Source organism: Archocentrus centrarchus, chromosome 11, assembly GCF_007364275.1.
Source record: "Archocentrus centrarchus isolate MPI-CPG fArcCen1 chromosome 11, fArcCen1, whole genome shotgun sequence".
NCBI lineage: Eukaryota > Metazoa > Chordata > Actinopteri > Cichliformes > Cichlidae > Archocentrus > Archocentrus centrarchus.
Genome location: NC_044356.1, coordinates 28,639,512 through 28,658,398, shown reverse-complemented (window position 1 = coordinate 28,658,398; position 18,887 = coordinate 28,639,512). Strand labels below are relative to the sequence as shown.

Sequence of the window (18,887 nt, the reverse complement as noted above, 5' to 3'; positions counted from 1 at the left end):
GAGCAGAGCATTTAATACTTAACATGCCAAAGAAGATTAATTTAATAGTTACTTAAAGAATGATGTTTGGAAGCAGTCTGCTTATGTGCGTTACATCAAAACAATGCCTAAATATAGTGTTATTGTAAGCATGTATTTTAGTCCTGTTTATTTTATTTGGTCCTAATTGGATTTGCATTATCCTACATGGCACAAAAACCGAAAACAACCTGTGTAAAATAACAGATTCACACTGCGATATTAAACCAGACTGTGGTGCGGATGACAGAAGTATTTGAGACATTAGAGCAGAGTCTACCCTTTTCTTTCTCCTCACTGCTGTGTGGTGGGTAATAACATCTGTTGCTGAGCACAGTCAATGACATTAACACTGCCACAAAGAACTGGAGGCTGTCCTGATGTTGGCTTTTTGTTTGTCAAATTTTGGCTCCTGATTTTATTCAGTCTCTCTCGTGTTGCCAAGTGTTCACATTTTCTTAGATTTCAGTAGAATTGTTTAAAAATAAAAATTCCCTCCCATGTCATTTATCAATGTGAAGGAGGACTTAGGGAATGAGTGCTCAGGGAATCTGATGACACTTAACACGGTGCTTAATATGTGACAGCAGATGTGTTGACACTTCAAGGGGCAGGGAAGAGGCAGAATCCAAAAACAGCCTAAAAGATACATCAGGCAAAACTTACATGAATAAGGCAAAAACAGTAATCAAAAACCTGACATGAGGACACACACGAGAGAATCACAAAGGCACAGGAGAGTGCCGGACAGCTCGACAAAATGCACACAGAACAAAGGGAAGCATAGCTGTACATACTGTATACTGGGCGAGTTATTAGCCAATGGAAAACAGGACTGGCAGAAAAATCAGCAGGAAAAGAGAAAAAAAGGGAGGATGTAGAAATTGCAACAATATAGCCAGGTGACTAATTTCAAAATAACGCTGCACGCAGGGATGTTTTTTTTCAGTGTGACCTGGAGAAAAACATCACTTCATTACAGAGGCTGGAATTTTAACAAAAACAGTCACATTTATGAAATAAAAGGTTAATAAAAAATGTTGCTTAGCCTACTGTCTGCTCATATTTTCTCGTCCTGCTGAAGAGATGTTTAACCCCCATGCAGACATTCACTCAGCAAGGAACCTTTCTAAGCAAAACTGATTATCCATCCACAGTGTCTTCTGTGTCTCCTTTTTTTTCCACTCTACCTTATGTGATCGTGGGTGATATAACTGTACAGTATTGCAGGTCTGTTAAATCTGTGTATTCTAGCCACTACAAACTATAAACCCTTTTAAAATCTGCACATCAAGCTCCACAGGTACGGTAATGCTATTTCCCTGCTAAAGAGCAGGTTACGTCTCCAGTGTAAGTTACTACAGTGATGCACTCCAGGAAGAAGTGAACCACCTTCACAACCCTGAAAATGTCTTGGTTAAACTTGAAGTTACCTCCCTAAGCCCCAAATCCTGCTCTGTAGCACAGAATCTCCAGCTGTCTTTTCTTTGATGCCCTCTCTGCCTTTGTTACTTCCGAACTTCTTAAAGTAGTCTTTCTGTTCATTTATATCTGCCTGTCTGCTCCTACATTTGCATTTGAGTACTCTACCTCAAAGAAAAACATAATAGAGGTATTTCTCATCCATGCAGAAATTGTGCAATGAGAAGCCAAAGGACATCTAGCACAATTGCTACATTTGGAGTCACATTTTCAACGTGGTCAGGCTATTTGTGAGCCCTTGAACCATTTTTAAGGCTTCCATTGTGAGCCTTTGATATCCCATGCCAAGGATTAAACTTGCAGAAGTATTAAAGAAGACTGTATAGTGGGCAGATTAACTCTCAATAATATTGAGGGGATGGAGCGGTTGCTAAACTGTACAAATTCTCCACAGCAATATCAAAAATCGGGTTAGAATCTTCGACCTTGGATATTTTTTCCATGTCACACTGATGTTTGAGAGGAGCTTGAAAACATAATATTGTACCTAACACATTATTTACTGAGTGTAGGTGACTTACACCATCTGTTTATAAAGCAACAGGCTCAGGCAGATGCTCTGCCAGCAAAGAGGCACAAGGTCCCCGGGCTTATCTTGGTAGAGGTGTGCTGCTGCTTCTCGGCACCAGCGAGGTGGAACGATAAACATAATTAAATTGAGTTGGATTACACAAAATGGATCGGATCAGTTGGGAAGGCGGAGAAGCTAATCCAGTGCAATCCTCTCTATAGAGGTGCCAACCACACAAAACGACATAAATAAAGAAGAGGGTGAGAAAGTGAAGCAGTGGCTGTCATGGGGAGATCAAGGCGAGGCAGGGGCACAGAAAGGGCTCCTGCAAGTAAAAAAAAAGAAAGAAAAAAAAATCTCCAAAGTCAACTGTAAACTGTAATAGAGCAGTTTAGTGCAAAAAAAATAAGAAAGTGGGCTGCAACTACATCTGATTCTCCAGTGCAGTAAAATATAACACTCACAGGATAAAAGGATGTTTCTGTACGTGCACGGCACACAGGATGTGTTTGTAGAGCTTCTATAGTGTCAAAAATGAATAAGCGATGAATTTGCAGCACACCAGTCTTTTGAGGAAGTGGGAAATCACACTTATCTTTCATCATATCGGTAATGACGAAAGATTTAGACGGGGATGTGCGGTGACACCGCTTCAAGCTTTTTACCTTGTGTTTTAGATATAGAAGATGAGATATAGCATGAAAGTAGGAGTCAACAATAGTAGACATGAACTTTTTATATTATTTATCACTAACACATCTACAGCACCACTCTACAGCATAACTGCTTTTTTTCTATTTCAGCTCCCATTCCATTCCACTCACCACCCCCACCAGATTGCATTTTGCCTTTTGTAAGTGACTTTGGTACAATCCCCTTACAAATAACCTTTCCCCAGGGGAAAGAGGCTCTTACTTTCTCTACAGCCCTGCCAAGCCTCTCCTTCTTTTATATCCCCATCCCTCTTTGTCTCTGAGCCTGAGGCGCAGCAAACAGATTGATACAGTCTGGGAGTTTCTACTGCTTTTCAAACTAATCCAGTGTAATCCTGGTCTGTCTGCGTCCTGTCTTGGACAACACTGTGGATCACATTATCATCTAATAAAATTTTGATTAATGATCTCTCTGTGTGATGTATGCAATGCTGGCACTAAATACGGAAAATGCCAGGAGCTAAAATTCAGTGATCATCACATTAGTCATGATGGAATGGATGCGCTGATACAACTTTTTCCATCCCAATAAATGTTACATATTAGTGAAATTATACATAACCATAGGAGCAAGATTAAAAAAATGAAAAACTGTATTGATAATTCCTAATTTGTTTGCCCATGTTTTGTTTCAGCTCATTGTGAGAGTCTCTACTGTCATTTAAAGGTAGTGCTACTTCCTCATCTCTCATTTTCACTGTGTGTGCAGCACCTCACACACACAGAGTGAAGCAGACAAGAAGATATTAACTTAGTTGATGAAAATTCATTATGTTACTGTACGTGCAATAAAAGCTTCCCAACGAGTGCTAACAGAGACAGTTTCCCCAAAAGAGAAGCACTATTGACAAAGCTTTTAAGTTGTCATTAGCTCTCTTGACCACCGTAAGCAACAAAGTGTTGCAAATAACAAGTAAAACTTGTTGCAAAGGTTGCAAGGGCAACATATCTTCAATCCGCTAACCATTTCTCCCATGTTATATTAGCTCTCCTTCCAGCAACCAATGCTCTACTGCTCTACCCACAGTCCAAAGACATGCCAATTAGTGGGGTTAGGTCAACTGGTGATTTCAAATTGCCCATAGGTGTGAATCTGAGTGTGAATGGTTGCCCGTCTCTCTGTGTTAGCCCAGCGACAGGCTGGCATCTTGTCCAGGGTGTACCCTGCCTCCTGCCCTATGAAAGCTGGAATAGATTCCAGCCCCCCCACCCCCCACCCCCACCCCCAACCCATGAGCCTGAATTGGATAAGCAGAAGAAAATGGATGGGTGGATATTCAATTCTGATGTACATTATCTGACAACGACGGACTAACACAGTCTAACAGTTGGCGTCAGACCAATATTGAATATAAATATTGAATCAGTGCATCTGTAATTATATCAGCTAATTATATCATATTGTACATACGGAAATGTAAATAATCCAGTGCAAGTAACCATTTAGATAACACTCCAGTATAACAGGAGGGTGTATCAGGTGTTGATGCTGGTTAACACCGGCCAGCAACTACTCCTGCACAAAATTAGATCAAAGGAGCGAGCTGTTATAGCTGCAGACAGTGCAGCTCGATCCACTCAGAAATTTATATGCCAAATAAACCAACAAAAACCCCCAACACACTATAAACAAAATGCAAGATGAATTTGACTGATGAAATTAAAAAAAAAAAAAATTCTATATTATACTCTGGCTTTACACAGATTCCTATGAAATTCTGTTAGACATAATCAAGAACTGAAAATTTGAACTAGCTACAGCATTATTTCAGCATTTTAGGCCAATTTATAGTCTTGTTTATGCAAATGGTTTCTTGTATCATATATAGTTAAAGCTGTATGAAAAACATGCATTTTAAGGGGAAAAAATAGTTTTGTTGCACTTGTACATGTATCTAAGATTTTAAACTATACCCAGTGATGTCAAGGCCCTACCAACACACACCTGTGACTGATCTCCTCACCAGAGAGGTGGAATATCTGCTTACAGCATACTCCTGCCTAAACAAGTGCACTTTGCATTATTTAAGCCCTGACTGGCTGCTTTAATTGAGTCTCCTCTTGGATAGCCTTCCTAGCAGACAGCTCAAGGCAGGCCCTCAGCAACATATGCAAGCCAGTAGAGGAGGAAAACGCACATTTCTGTGGCATGTGAAATATGAATGCAGCATTTATACCGGACGAGCATGTTCAACATGGAAATTTGACAGTCTCAACATTAAATCAACAAGCTGAGCCCACGGCAAGCTTTGCGCCAGGTGGAGACTGTATACTGTGAAATATGGTGATGGGATTGCATGGACGATGATAGAGATGCATGGATAGACCCATGAGCCAACAGCTGGAGAGGATTGTACAATTATTAAGCACTGTGTTCTAGCGTGGAATGAGCAGGAAAAAGGGCCCAGAAAAGCCACAGTCTGTAAGCTCCAACATGAATCCTCTTAGTAATAAACACTCACGCTCAAATTATACCTATTGGTAACAACTTTAAAAGTAATACTTTTTGAAAAATACCAAAATACGGCAATCTCTTCAGCATATCAGTGTTTAATATTGTCTTAACATGAGTATCAATTTCCTAGTGAAAGGCCAAAAGGTGCACAACACAAACAAACTCTTGTAAACATTTGTAAAGCATACACCTACTCATACACCAAGCAAACGTGGCATTAGCATCACTTGCAGCCTTGTTTCTGTCGTTCACATAAACGTAAAATAATTCTTATTTGTCTTTTTTACCTTGCTGGTAGTTTACTGTGGGCTTATACTAGCTTTGTGACTGAAAATGGCAGATGGGATATGGACTATAACTGGCAAAGCGGAACAAACAAACTAACAAATCAGTTTTGTGGCATGTCGTAAAACCGAAACAGTGAGCTGAAAGCCACTAAAACCCTCCACTGCGCTGAAGGAAACTACAGGTAGGTGATATTTCTCTTTGGGTTCATCACTTTAAGCAACTCCTTTCTCGTTACACATATTTATTCAGCACATGGCTTTCTTCCAGGCCTTTTATGACATACTGTATATGATTACCTCTAATGAGCTGAGGCTCAGGAGGTGGATTTATCCCTTGCTCCTCTGGTCCGTATATTGAAGGGATCACAAGGTAACCATCCGTACTTTTTTTTCAAGGGGCAAAAGTGTACATATATGTCCCTAAGAAGTACATAATAGTACCATATTTGTATAGTGCAATAATTTAATAACATGGCGTGACTTGTGTGAATCGCAAAAATCTTAGAAGTTTTTATTTTTCTGGTAAAAAAATTATTTTATGAGAAACATCTAACAAGCAGCTCTCTCAATAATACAGTAATTTATAATTGGGTAGGAGTTTGTTTTAAAGCTCATGAGTTAGACTTTGTGTTTCTTAGTCAAAAAACGTGTTATTTCTTCTTTGAAAACTCACAAAGCCAAGCTTTAAAGAGACAATATATGCCTACATCTATGAAATACAAAATTCAGTTCCACATATACACCAGTAGGCAGCTGAGAATAAAGGAGCCCTTTCTAAATATGGGCTTAACAAAAACACATCAACTTCTCTCAATTATAAATAATGAAGACATGTATAATACATAATATTAATAATATACTGTATAAATACAGCTTAATTAAAAATAAGCAAATTGCTAAAGGAAATTTTGCAGTACGTATGTACTTTTGTAATAATAATAATAATAATAATACATTTTATTTGTAAGCGCCTTTCATTACACCCAAGGAAACTTTACAGTGTTTTGCGTATGTATTCTTGTGAATTTTAAAATGATACATTTTGTAACACACATTCATACTTAATACACACTCTTGGCACTAGGGATAAATTAAAAGTCAATTTCTGTCCCTACAGTTACATTCTGCACAAATAACTACTAGCTATTTGGACTTCTCCCTCATTTTAAAGATTTTAGGGTGTAATACAAGGAGACAGTCTGTGTCTGCGTGCAGCCAAATGCAAAATGAAATCAGGTAAAATACTAACTGTACGTTTAGATTTTCAGGTTTTACTCTCCTGATTTAAAGTAGATAAAAAGCATTTAATACAATCTGCATCTGTCTTTAATATTAGTAGTGCAGAGGTGACAGCTGGGTTTTCTTGGGGAGTCTGGTTCCTCCCACAGGAGTGTGTTTTATTGCTTATGAGTTTTTTATTTGTTAGTCAAACATTGTGGTTTTCTTCTCTCAAAACTCACAAAGTCTAGCTTTAAAGAGGAAAAAAAATCAGCCCACGTCCTTGGAATACAAAATTTAATTCCATATATGCACCAGTAGGTGATTGAGAATAAAATAGCCCTTGATAAATACGGGCTTAATAAAAACACATCGACATCTATCAGTCTTCCTCATGAATGCAACGAAGAATATGTATTTGCTAATGGAAATTTTGCATTCTGACTTCTAAAATGGACAAAATTTAACGCACACACTCACATTCATACACTCTTTCAGACAGGAATGCAGAAAAAATAAATGTATGTCCCTACATGTGTAATCTCCATGAATAATGAGTAATTACTGCACCTTAAGGTGACTTTGTGTGCCATTCTGAGGGTCAAAAAGGTTTTTAAATTATATATTTATATATAAAGGTATATACTTCCACCTTGATTTTAAGGTGCAATATTTCCTGCCTAGGACAAACATTTTACTCGCAAAATTTAAGATTTTACAATTTAATTAATTTAAATGAAAAGAATTCGACACATTCTAACAAATTTCATGTTGTATAGTAGTGCAGAGTTTAGCCGTGTGGGGCCTTTGTTCTCCTGTCCTCTCAGTGTAAAGTTAGGTTAAATACGTTCTAAATTGTGGGTCCAAAAAGATGAAGCTTTGAGTAGTCAGTAATGTCAGAATGGCCTTATACAAAAACCTGTCCATTTCCAAGTGTGTGATTGAATAAAAATTAATTGAATAGATACCCCTGTGTCAAGCCTTTGTAAAAGGTCAGAGTGTTACCAGAAGTTTAAGACTGCTTTCAATATAAAGCATAAATAATCTGTCAAGAGTACAACAGACAAACCTTTGAGGGTTCCACATCAGTGACAAGCTGTTGTACCCCTTAGGGCAGAATATGGGTTATTTTTATGTAGTGTGCCTGCAGTGTGTCATCAGTGTGTGAATGTGAGTTATAGTTAAATTGCTGTATGTACACAGTAATGGGTGAATTTGGCTTGCAGTGTAAAATGTGCTAGAAAGTGTTACATAATGCAGTCTATTTACCATTATAATTGATAACAAGCGAGTGTGTTTGTTTACATGCGGCAGTACGACTCATGCTAATATTCTGGGTTTTACATTTTAACGGTATGAAAGCTCATCAGGTACGGATTCGAAGTGAGAAAAGAGCAAAATCACAGGATCATCAGCTCATTACTGCTGCCGTAATGAACAGGAACATGCATTTCACATTAGCAGAGAAATCAAAGACGCCAGTGTGACTCCTCATGCCTGCAAACAAGGAGCTCTTAGGTTTAAATAGCCGGGGTGTGCCTGCGTTCGTCCTGGCCTACATTTCACCCCTGGATTTCAGTGGGAGTTGCTGCAAAGCAGGAGACGGAACTCTGCAAACACCTCTCAGCCACGGCGCCGCTCGGCAGACTCGTCAGCATGCAAAGCGAGTTTCTGGAGCTCCGCTTGTCTGCTCTCTTACAGTTCACTTGCGAGTTCACTACATCTGCGGGTCAAATCACCGGTCAGGTCCCGGCCTCAGACAGATTCAGTGCTGTGGCTGCGCCTTCACCTCCACCTCACTGTGTGGCTCAGCGTGTCAGACCGCCACAGATCCGCAGATCATTATCACTATCAAGCACTGTTTCCCCAACAAAATGATATCTCTGCCTTTGATCCTATGCCAAAGCTTATTTCTGTTCACTTCTGGGCATTCCAGAGACTGCGCTCACTCAGGGCAAAAAAAATAAAGCACGGCTAAAATTACCCCCTCTGTTCTGTTGATGAGATGGAAATGTATGAATTAACAATAGGAGCATCGTGTCTGAAATAAGGTTACTTTCCCACACCTGCTCATTTTGTGCAGACGGGTTTTTTTTTTGTTTGTTTTTTGTTGCTGTTAGTGTTGATTTTTGATGGGTAAGCTAGCTGAAGCTGTTAATGTAATCCAAACATTGTGCCAGGTTCCCGCTGTGGAATATCCAATTAAAAAAGCACCGGATGTGCAGCTTATGTGCGGGACTGAGGTTGTCCAAACTGGGCCAGAGGTCCTGAAAGATTCAGAGTGGGCTGCACGCTGCTCTGGACCCACATCCCGAACAAACAGAATACATCTGGTGCAAGGAGGCACTTGTTTACAACTAGAAACCCAAACAAAAACATGACGGTCTATCCTTTGAAGCAGAGGAAATTCAGTTTTAATGATTTTTAATGATCTAAATTGTACACAAAAACAGTTTTATGTCAATAAGTACATAGTGTTACAGTGAAACAAAGAAAATGCTATTCATCAGTGTGCCTAATATTGTCTAGGATTGCTAAAATGCCACGATGGGGTGGGGGGTTACAAGTCAAAGTCGATGCTGTCTGCTTTACCTGGATTTAATATTTGGCTGATCAGTGTGCATAAACGCTGCGATGTCAAACAATCATAAGCTGAAAAATATTTGACTCTCTTAGCTTTTTGTCACATAGCGACACAAAACAGAGAAGCGCTAATCTGGAGCAGAGTAACAGAAAACAGTGTACACTTCCAAAAGCATTATCAACAAGACCACCAATACCGTGCCCTTAAAGCTTAATCATTTTTTTGGTTCCTTTGATGTAACTTTCTTATTGAATTTTATTATTGTCTAATATTGTGGTTTGTTATGGTTTGTGTTTGTTTAAAGTCATTTATCCCTAACACTTTTCTCTCTTTCCTATCGTTTATTGAGATATCTTTGATCTTAAGGAGTTTAGTCATAAACAAGTATTTAAAGGTTAAGCAAATATTCATTTTCTCTGAAGATATTCTGCCATTAAAACGACAAGGATTGTCATTTTGTAATCATGTTTGAAATAATCTCTATAAACAGATTCTGCATGTGAATATATAGAATTTGTAAGCAAAGCAAGATTTTCAGTGCCAGATGCTTTCTAGTTTCCATCCAAGTGACCAACCACATCTGAGCAGGCTTTATTTGCAAGCAAGTAATCAGCCCATCGCCTATCATCTGGTCTGATGATCATTTACCTATTTAACTTATTTAAAAACATGTATTTAATTCATTATTTAGCTCTGACTTTATACACAATGGTCAGCAGATATGAACTGAAATCCAATATCCACCGGCTATACTGAGACCCCCAAAAAACTGACCATTGCCGCCAAGAGGCTAAATCAGCAAAGCAGAGTTGGAACAAATACAAACGTTGCTCCAATGAATTCAAAAAAATCATTTAATTAATCCTAACCTTTAAATGTGTGTATATCCACAAGCTAACCTTACTGTAATTAGGTTTCCTGCCACAAGCCAAACCAAATGGATCTCAGTTGACCTCTGTTGGATCTGCGCACTGGGAGTCCCTGATTCACAACAGGAGGAAACACAAACCCAGCCCCAGAGGGTCACAAGCTCGGGTAAATGGGGTGGTTGCATCAGGAAAAGCATCCAGTGTAAAAATCTGTGCCAAATCCAATGGATCCATCCACTGTGGTGACCCCTTGGAAAATGCTTCCCAGTATGCACCTCTGCTGTCCTGCCACACAATTAAGAATAAGGGAATGCACAACAGTTCATGAATCCTGTGCAACACTGTCTCAAATCCCCAATCCCCTTGCAGCCACCAGGGTTTAGCAACTTTTCTAGCGGAAAACACAGTGCCACCCAAAATATATCTTTACATTTTTATTTGCCTGCATTCTGTGAGCATTACTACAGTGATTGTAAGTTGGGCTTCCAAACCTGCAGGTGACGTACAGCTGAACACTGCGCCTGAACGCCTCCTGTGTAGACACACGCAGAGCACCAGAGCTGCTGCTCTGCTAACATTCTACACGCTGTGTAGACACACATGGCTTAAAGCAGTTTCATTTCCCCAAGTCAGCAAACAGCCCCACCTTTATCTATTATTTTACTGCACATTACTTCTTAGATGCTTTGGTGTCATCGCTTGGTAGCATGGCTTACTAGTTGTCTCCAATTTGCATCTCCGTTGAGTGAAGAGAACAATAAAAGCCTTGTTCACTAAGGGTAACAAAGCACACAGTGGATCACATCAAATATTTTCCCACCTCATGAGAGGAAGGTAAGTAGAATTCCACTGATAATGAAAAGTTAAGATTTGTTTCTAAGATGTTGGATGAACTTTCACACTCAAAACAACAGTTAAAGCCACAATGGAGATAACAGTTTTTTACAGTCCTGATTTCATGTTAATAACAGACGCACTTCTTGCCACATGAGGTGTTTTCGTACCTGGAAGCACTTCATTAGTATGCTGCTGAGGATTTTTCATTCCAGGCAGACTGCTAGTCCTGCTTGTCTCTTATTTTGGCTTAAGATATTCTTCCAGCTCCAAGAGCCTGCTGCTGCCTGTATGAGGCTTGTCACAGGGGGGACAGATATGCTCCTTGCGGGAAAGGAGCTTTGCGAATGGCTCAAACTTATCAAAGCAGTCCGCCCTGTCCCCGAGCTTCCAACACAATGCTCCCCTAATTTTTCCTGAATGGAAGTCTCTCCAGACCTGGAGTAATCGCACATTCGCCGTGTGCACGCAGTAACTCCAGTTACTCCAGCTCTTTTCCCTACATCCCCTGCCAATTGCATAATCAAGTCCAGAACTCATCAGCAAGATGGCAGAAGAAGTGCTCTATTAAGCCGCATCGTGTTCCATCTGTTGTGTAAGAGAGAGATAACAGTATTTACAGTTTTGGAGTTGTGGCAGACTGTTTCGGCCAAATTTTGTGCACCACAGAGTACCGCTTACTTCATAAAATGTCACGGATTAATTCTGCCACTGCGGCAGCGTCCAAGTGTCATCTTTGCCCTCAACAGAAATATCGCCAACTAACTTTATTGGAAGTATTACATTAAGAACTTGTTGTACAATATTTTCCTTCACACTTTTATTTTATTTTTTTGGCATATCCTGGCTCTTCCGTTAAGTAGTCAATCATTTTTATTCCATTCTGGTGAAAGGCTAATATTTGCTATAACTCTACAGAGGACCTGCCATGTGGATAAAGGTCTTTAAGAGAGAGTCTGTCAAGGAAGCGGCTGGTAAGTGTCTTTCAGCTGGCATTAAGGATCCAGTGCTGCCATCTTCCCTCTATCAGCAAGGGAAATGTGTGTTGTTAGAAAAAAAAAAAAAAAATCTAACCCAGATCTGAAAAGATGCTGATAACCAAAAGTGCTGAGTAAAACAAGGGCTTATCTGCCTTACGGACTGAAATGAATTTACCTTACTGTACATGAATCAGCTCAATGAAAAATGCTGCCCTTTCAAACAAGACCCAAACAGATGATACTGCGAGGCCATTACATCCATTACTTCAAAATATACTGACAGTTGCTCTGAAAGTCTGAAGCCAATTCTATTTACAATTCACAATAATAAAAAAAGGAGATCCACATACTTTTGGCTCTTGCATTTTTCATTGTCTGCACTCCAGTAAAGAATGTGCCACACTTTTAAACCAGTGACTTTCATCAGTAGGTCGTGAGAGGATAGAACAATGACTGAATCTGATTATACAGGCACAGCGAAAGATTTTATCGTTTATAATGTTACATAAAAACCTGATAAAGTAGATAGAAAGGCAAAGGGTTTGTAGTTTATATTGAGTTATCTATATTTTTTGCCTACATCCTTAGGAGTATAATTGATTGATTTAATAATTTGCACTTTATTTTTCTATGTGCATATCTGCGCTGACAGAACTGTACATGTAGATGATAGAAAAGCGCAAAGACTCATGGGACTGTTAATATTTAACTTGAAATCCTTAATTTATTAGTGTTGTCATCATTAATTCATCTATGCTGTGTTCAGACCCAAATTCTTGTGGCAATTTATGACTTCCAGTTAGTGTTCACATTTAGCGATGTTGTTCAACCAGCGCTCTGTGCGGTGTATGGCAAAAACCAAGATCTCCATCCTTTAACACATGATGTACACATAGCTTGCATTAAGTGGACTGAACCTAAAATTAAGTTGTCTTAAGTTGAGGTTACTTTTATATTGCGATTTACACTGAAAAAATATAGAAAGTGGCTTTACTTTACTCAGAAAAAAATTTAAGCAACCTCACCTAACAAAATAATTAAGCTCAAATTAATATTATCCAAGTTGTTTATTTTGAGTGTGCCGTACTTCAGAAGGATAAGTCAAGAACTTAACACCTCTAACTTTAAATTACATACATTACTTCAGTAAATTTTATAGTAAAAAAAATCAGAAAATGTTGATATAAATGGCCCATATTTAGCTAATCAGCGATCTTACTTGAGGTCATATCCCTCATACACTGCACAATTACAGTATCACAATTGAATAACCCTGAATATGAACAATTGACGTTCAACCATTAATAGCTCAACCTTTGCACTTCTCTCGGACACACAACGTGTGTAATGGGAACAGCATTAAACAACTACAATAATCAGTGTCTGACCTGAACACAGCTGAAGCAACGATCACAACAGGACTAAATTAAGGATCTGAATGTAAAAGCGAACAGCCGCTTGTGCGGGTCTTAAGTATTTTAGTAAACTGATCAAAGCTTGCATAAATTAGGTTATAAAGGCACTACTGTGAATTAAGGACCTAGCCTTTCAGTGTGTTGCCTTTCTTTTTCGGTCACTTTTAATTTTCCTCTATTTTAGCTTAAATAATTAGGAAAACAATCGGCGGTCCTATTCTGAACCGAGGGTTCAAAGTAATCTGGTTGTAACTGTGGTAAACTCCAGCACCTAAACAGCATTAAACTTGATTCATGCCTCACTTTGCTCCAAGCCCCTGTGAACCCTTTTAAGGACCCCTTGAGATCCGCGAGTTTGAGAGACAGCAAGTAGAAGAGACATAGCTGTCAGCATAAAAAGAGCTGGGTGCAGAAGCCGCATCTGGGAGTTGAACAGAATTAGTTACAGTGCAGAGGGACTGTTTACAGACTGGTGCTCCTGGTCTGTTACCTTTAAAGCCAACAACAGCCAGCCCGACTCTCGAGAAAGCCCGTGAGTGGTACCTGAAGGGTGCACTTGGATGCTGTAACAGTGCACTCTCCACACTGTGGAGGCTCCAGAAAGTGTTTGCAAAAAAATTCCGCCAGCTTCAAAGCAGAAGACTGTGCAGCGGATTAATTAAAGCGTCTGCATGCCAGCGCTGCTGCTGCTGCTGCTGCTGCTCCATCCACTCACCCCTCCATTTCAGTCACGTCCATTTCTTCAAAGCGGGGAAAACACTTATATCTGAATAAGAGTGATTATTCCTGCGCTGGCACCACAGCTTACACATGTCAGCACGGGATAGAGATGACGGCAGCCCGTAAACTGAGATGTCATCCCCTTACATTCACAAACTGTGGGCCATAATTTCACGGTGTGCCATCATTTTGCATTCAGATATTCACTTTGTCATCACTTACCCTTGTCGGCATTTTTCCGGCTTTGTGTCATATCAAAAACACTAATTACAAGCTAATTAAGAGGTGGCAACAGCTGAAATGTCATCATTCGTACCAATGCCTGGCCAATTTAAAGTTATTAACCTCTGAGGTGAAGGTGCAGCGTTTAGACGCTCCTGCCATATTTTCTACACTACTGGAGGCTGGCTAAAGCAGCTTATGAGCATCACAACTTGGCAAAAGAGCCCTGTTGCTAAAAGCACCTCGCTATTTTAGTGTGACCAAGGGAAATTGTTAAGTAGACCAACAAACCTCTTATTTTTAACTCAAAGTAGGCGGACCGGTGGTGTCGTGTACCCTGCAGACCCAACGCTAAACCTAAATTTTTGTAGTAAACAGTTTTCACGCAGCTAAAGTGTTTACTTCAGTATTTATCCACGGACGCTTACCTTGATCCAGTAGCCGCAGGGAGTGCTGAAAAGATGGATCCAGCGTGTCCTTCTCTGCCATGAGCTCCGGCAAGTACTTTTCGCTCCCCATCTTCTCTTGCGCTGCTTTCCGGACTTCCAGCTACACAAACGCAATTCAAGGAAAGACAAAAAGCAAAAAACTTGCTCAACGTCCGGGGGGCTCCAAGTTAGGAATATCTGTGTGAGGGGAAAAAAACTCGGGCGATACTGTCATCCGCGCTCGCGTTAGAAGAGCATTTCCCAGTCCTCGCGGAGCACACATACACACACACACACACACACACGCACACGCACTCGCTCTCCCCTCTCTCTCTCTTTCGCACGTGCGTGCGTGCGCACACACACAAACACACACGCACACTCACACAATGAGCGTTTAAATTTGACCGGTAGGTTTTATCCCATCCGAGAAGTGTTGCTCGGCAGGTAGAGCCCAGCTACGCATCACAGAGTGGTCCTCTCCTCTGTGGGTGAAGGGGCGCTTTGAAGCTCCCTCTGTGGTATCCAGCGCTGAACTGAGGTGGAGGCAGCTATTGGTCGCCGCGCGCTCACGTAGCGGGTGGAAGGGGGCGGAGCGATGCCTCGGAGCTGTCCACGGTGCTGAGTCCCGCCATTACCATATCATTATCATAAAATCACCATGTAGAGGGTCGTCAATACAGAAACCCCCAACTGAAGGCGAACCGCTCCTAGATTAAGAGTTCTTCTATGCAACTGAAATAATACACATTACTTCTATTATACTGTAAGCCCCTTTATTTTTAAAGATACGCTGCACAATTTGCCATGAGTAGAAGGATGCTATTGGCATAATAAGGTTGAGTTTGAGCACTGGGGGAACACATGAAGAAGGGATCTGTGTGTCTAAACCACGAAATTTTAAGCATTAGAGCCAGTTTAGAATAGCCATACCATGTCCCGTTTATTTGTCTCAAATCTCTATAAATCAGAAATCACAGAAATTGGCTGCAATTCAGCCAGGTGCGCAGCAGGGGGCACTGACAAAATAGTCCCCAGCAATCAGGTGTGAATCCAGGTAAATGGCTAGCATAATTATTTGCCCTTGCTTGCAGACAAAGTTTTGCTTTACTTTTTTCCAATACAGCATCCACTCTGTGTCCAAAGTGGGAAGAAAAATCTGTTTCACCTCTTCTTCTTTTTCTTGAGCCAGTTTAACCCATAGAGCAATAATTCATGCTGACTGGTCAGTTAAGGATTTACAGCATGACACATAAGTGATGACACTCTACAAAAGATAGGTAGAATTTAAAACATAACAGAAAGCTCCATGTTTGTATAAGAGGCTGCTGGTCCTGGTGGCTGAAGGCGACTGCTCGCAGGAGCTTGCTATGAGACTGAAGATGGTGGATGCTGTAAAGCAGCCCATGGTGTTGTGATGGCCATGATACCTAGAGAAAGGCATTCTACCGCAACTGAAACCCATAAAAAGAAATTTTAAAATAAATCTTATCTATTGTCTTAACCTCTTCTATCAAAAACATGATAAACATTGCCAGAAGTAAAATGTTTACCCCATGAAATGTTCATTTGGGGGAGTTTTGGAGCTCCAAGGGACCTCATTCAGTCTAGACAGTCTCCCAAGTGCCTCCAGAGAGTGGGAGCTGTCCATTGTATTTGAAACTCTCTGGCATCACACACGTCATTCCCTGCATTCTGGTGGCTGTTTATGCAAATCATATAGCAAATCAGCAAATCATATAACAGTACACAAAGCTTTCTGCAGAGGAATCATCTATATCTCAGTTTTTAGTTAGATTAGTTACACAGGGTAGTACCCTAAAATCCCCAGTACAGTTTGAGCGTGCTTGTACTTTTTTGCAGTACACAATATAGACAAAAGTATAATGGCCACACCTCTTAATTTTTCATTTTAGGTTGTTTACTCCCATTGTAACAGGTGTATAAAAAAAAGCACCTAGCATTGCAGTCTGTCTTTACAATCATGTGAAACAATGTGTCCTTCTAAAGGGCTCACTGAATTCAAGGGAAGCACTTTAGCAGGATTCAACGAGTCTGTTTGTGACATTTCTTCCCTCCTAGATATTCTATGATCAGTGATATTATTGAAAAGTGGAAATATCTAGGAACCACAGCGACTCAGCCATGAGGTGGCAAACCACCTAAAGTTAAAGGCAAAAGCCACCAACACTGTGCTGAATCAGTAACCACAGAGTTCTGAGCCTCCTCTGACATTAACATCAGCACAAAAACTGTGTGCCCGGAGCTTTGTGACATGGGTTTCCATTGCTGAGCAGTTCATGTAGGTTTAACACATAGGTGGGCCAATACTTTTGTTCATTCCATGTAGTGTATTCCTATGTTATGCTCTTTTTTACTTCTACTCTGTTATATCTTTGATGCAAATATTATACTTTGTAGTCTGTACCACATTTTAAAGCTTTAGTTATTATTTTGGAGATTTTAAATTTTAAATCTATTTATAAATTATGTTGCACTATTACAGAAAAGCTACCCAGCAGTATAGGAGTCGGAACACTAAAGTGATACACATTAATGAACCATTAATTAACGTTTATGTTAGGTACTTTAGGTACATTTTTATGCCAAACATTTTGCACTATGAAGTAGGATTAAGAGTTTTACTCAAGTAATTGTCCTAAATGTTTCCTTCTTTGCAAAGCAGGTATCTACCACCAATCAATGTTTAAACTGTTGTGCGGTGACGCCTTTGATGTAGCATACTCTGAATTTGGGCACAGGGCTGCTCATGAGCCTGGAAATCATGCCCAGTGCTTTTGACACCACTTTTCTACAGTATATTTATTTCTGACTTGCTTTCTCAGTCCTGCAAATCAGAATTTAAAAAGCCACTAAACAACAGTGGCTGCAAAGCAATGGGGATGCTGCTACGGGGGCTGAAAAATAGCATTAACTACAATATCTGTAAACTCTTTAATGAGTAAGAGACACGGTGAGTCACTGTGTTTTAAGGCAAAATCTAGTCTACAAATATTTTTTTCAAGCCTTTCTCACACACATATTAGAAATAGAAACACAAGGTGTGGGCATACAAATGACTGCTGATGAGTGCTGACAGATCCACCCAACAGATGTATGTATGAAAATAGATTGCCAGAGATGCTTTCTTGGTGTGTATGACTGTTTAAGTGCTACGAAAGGTGCTCCTATATCCAAGTAGTGTCTGTCACTCAAGGCTACGCATGTGAGACCGGTCAGCACAGATACAGGAACATCTCAGGTGTTGATATGTGCTCTTTATTCATTTAAGCAATTGATTAGGACAGCATGACTCTTTGTAAGGACAACATGTCAATAGTTCTCAAAAAATCCATTCACCTTCTTATAGGTCAGGCATGTGTTTCTCCTGGGCGTGATTATGAATTCATTAAATAAGTAGGCACTGCTGTTGTTGTTGAGAAAACACAGCCACACAAAAAGGCCTGCAGCCAAATTTGGTGAGTCTCCATTTCTGCGACATACAACAGACAATGACACCAGCGCCATTAAAAGACAGATACAGAGCTCATCCAGGCGGCAGATATCTAAAGATATGTCCACTTTTATCAGATGGAGCCCAGCAGTTCCTGGAAACATACGATGAATACAAAAATATATTTGTGAGGAAATTTGCGGTGTTCGACAGATGGGAAGGTAACAGGATTTGCACACGGGCTTCACATTTGTTCAAAAAAAAAAAAGTGGTGAAAGAAAAAAGAAAAAGATAAGAATTCTGTCAATATTTGTGGAGGATGCTGCGGTAGCCTCAGGTGGGTGGCTATCTGTAGGCTGATCAGCACTGGTTATATAATTGAGATTTTTTTTTCCCCTCTCCATTCTATTTCAATAACTTGGAGAAAATGTGACCCAGAGGCTAAAAACAAGATGGGTTTATGTATATTTATCAGCGTTTATATTCTACGTGAACTTTGGATTGTGCTATTGGTTGTTTTGCTTTTATTGCTTGATATTTGTGCTCTGGAATAACTGCTCAGGGCATTAATGATTATTCTTTTTCTATTTGGAAATAGCGTGCACTGAAAATTAATGGGTTGGAATATGCACATGCTGCACGGTGAGGTTAAAAGTTAATGCACAGGAAGGAAACTGATTACATATCAAGGAGCTGC

General features: G+C 40.0%; 1 protein-coding gene across 2 annotated transcripts in view; it reads right to left on the bottom strand.

The window, feature by feature from the left end:
- khdrbs3 (KH domain containing, RNA binding, signal transduction associated 3) overlaps window positions 1-15,252 on the bottom strand; it is a 131,349-nt gene extending 116,097 nt beyond the window's left edge. For both annotated transcript variants that reach the window (XM_030740920.1, XM_030740919.1), the window contains exon 1: window positions 14,737-15,252. In XM_030740920.1, the coding sequence (XP_030596780.1) occupies window positions 14,737-14,827 (91 nt within the window). In that variant the 5' untranslated portion in view covers window positions 14,828-15,252. The remainder of the gene's footprint in view (window positions 1-14,736) is intronic.
- Between the last annotated feature and the right edge of the window lie 3,635 nt (window positions 15,253-18,887).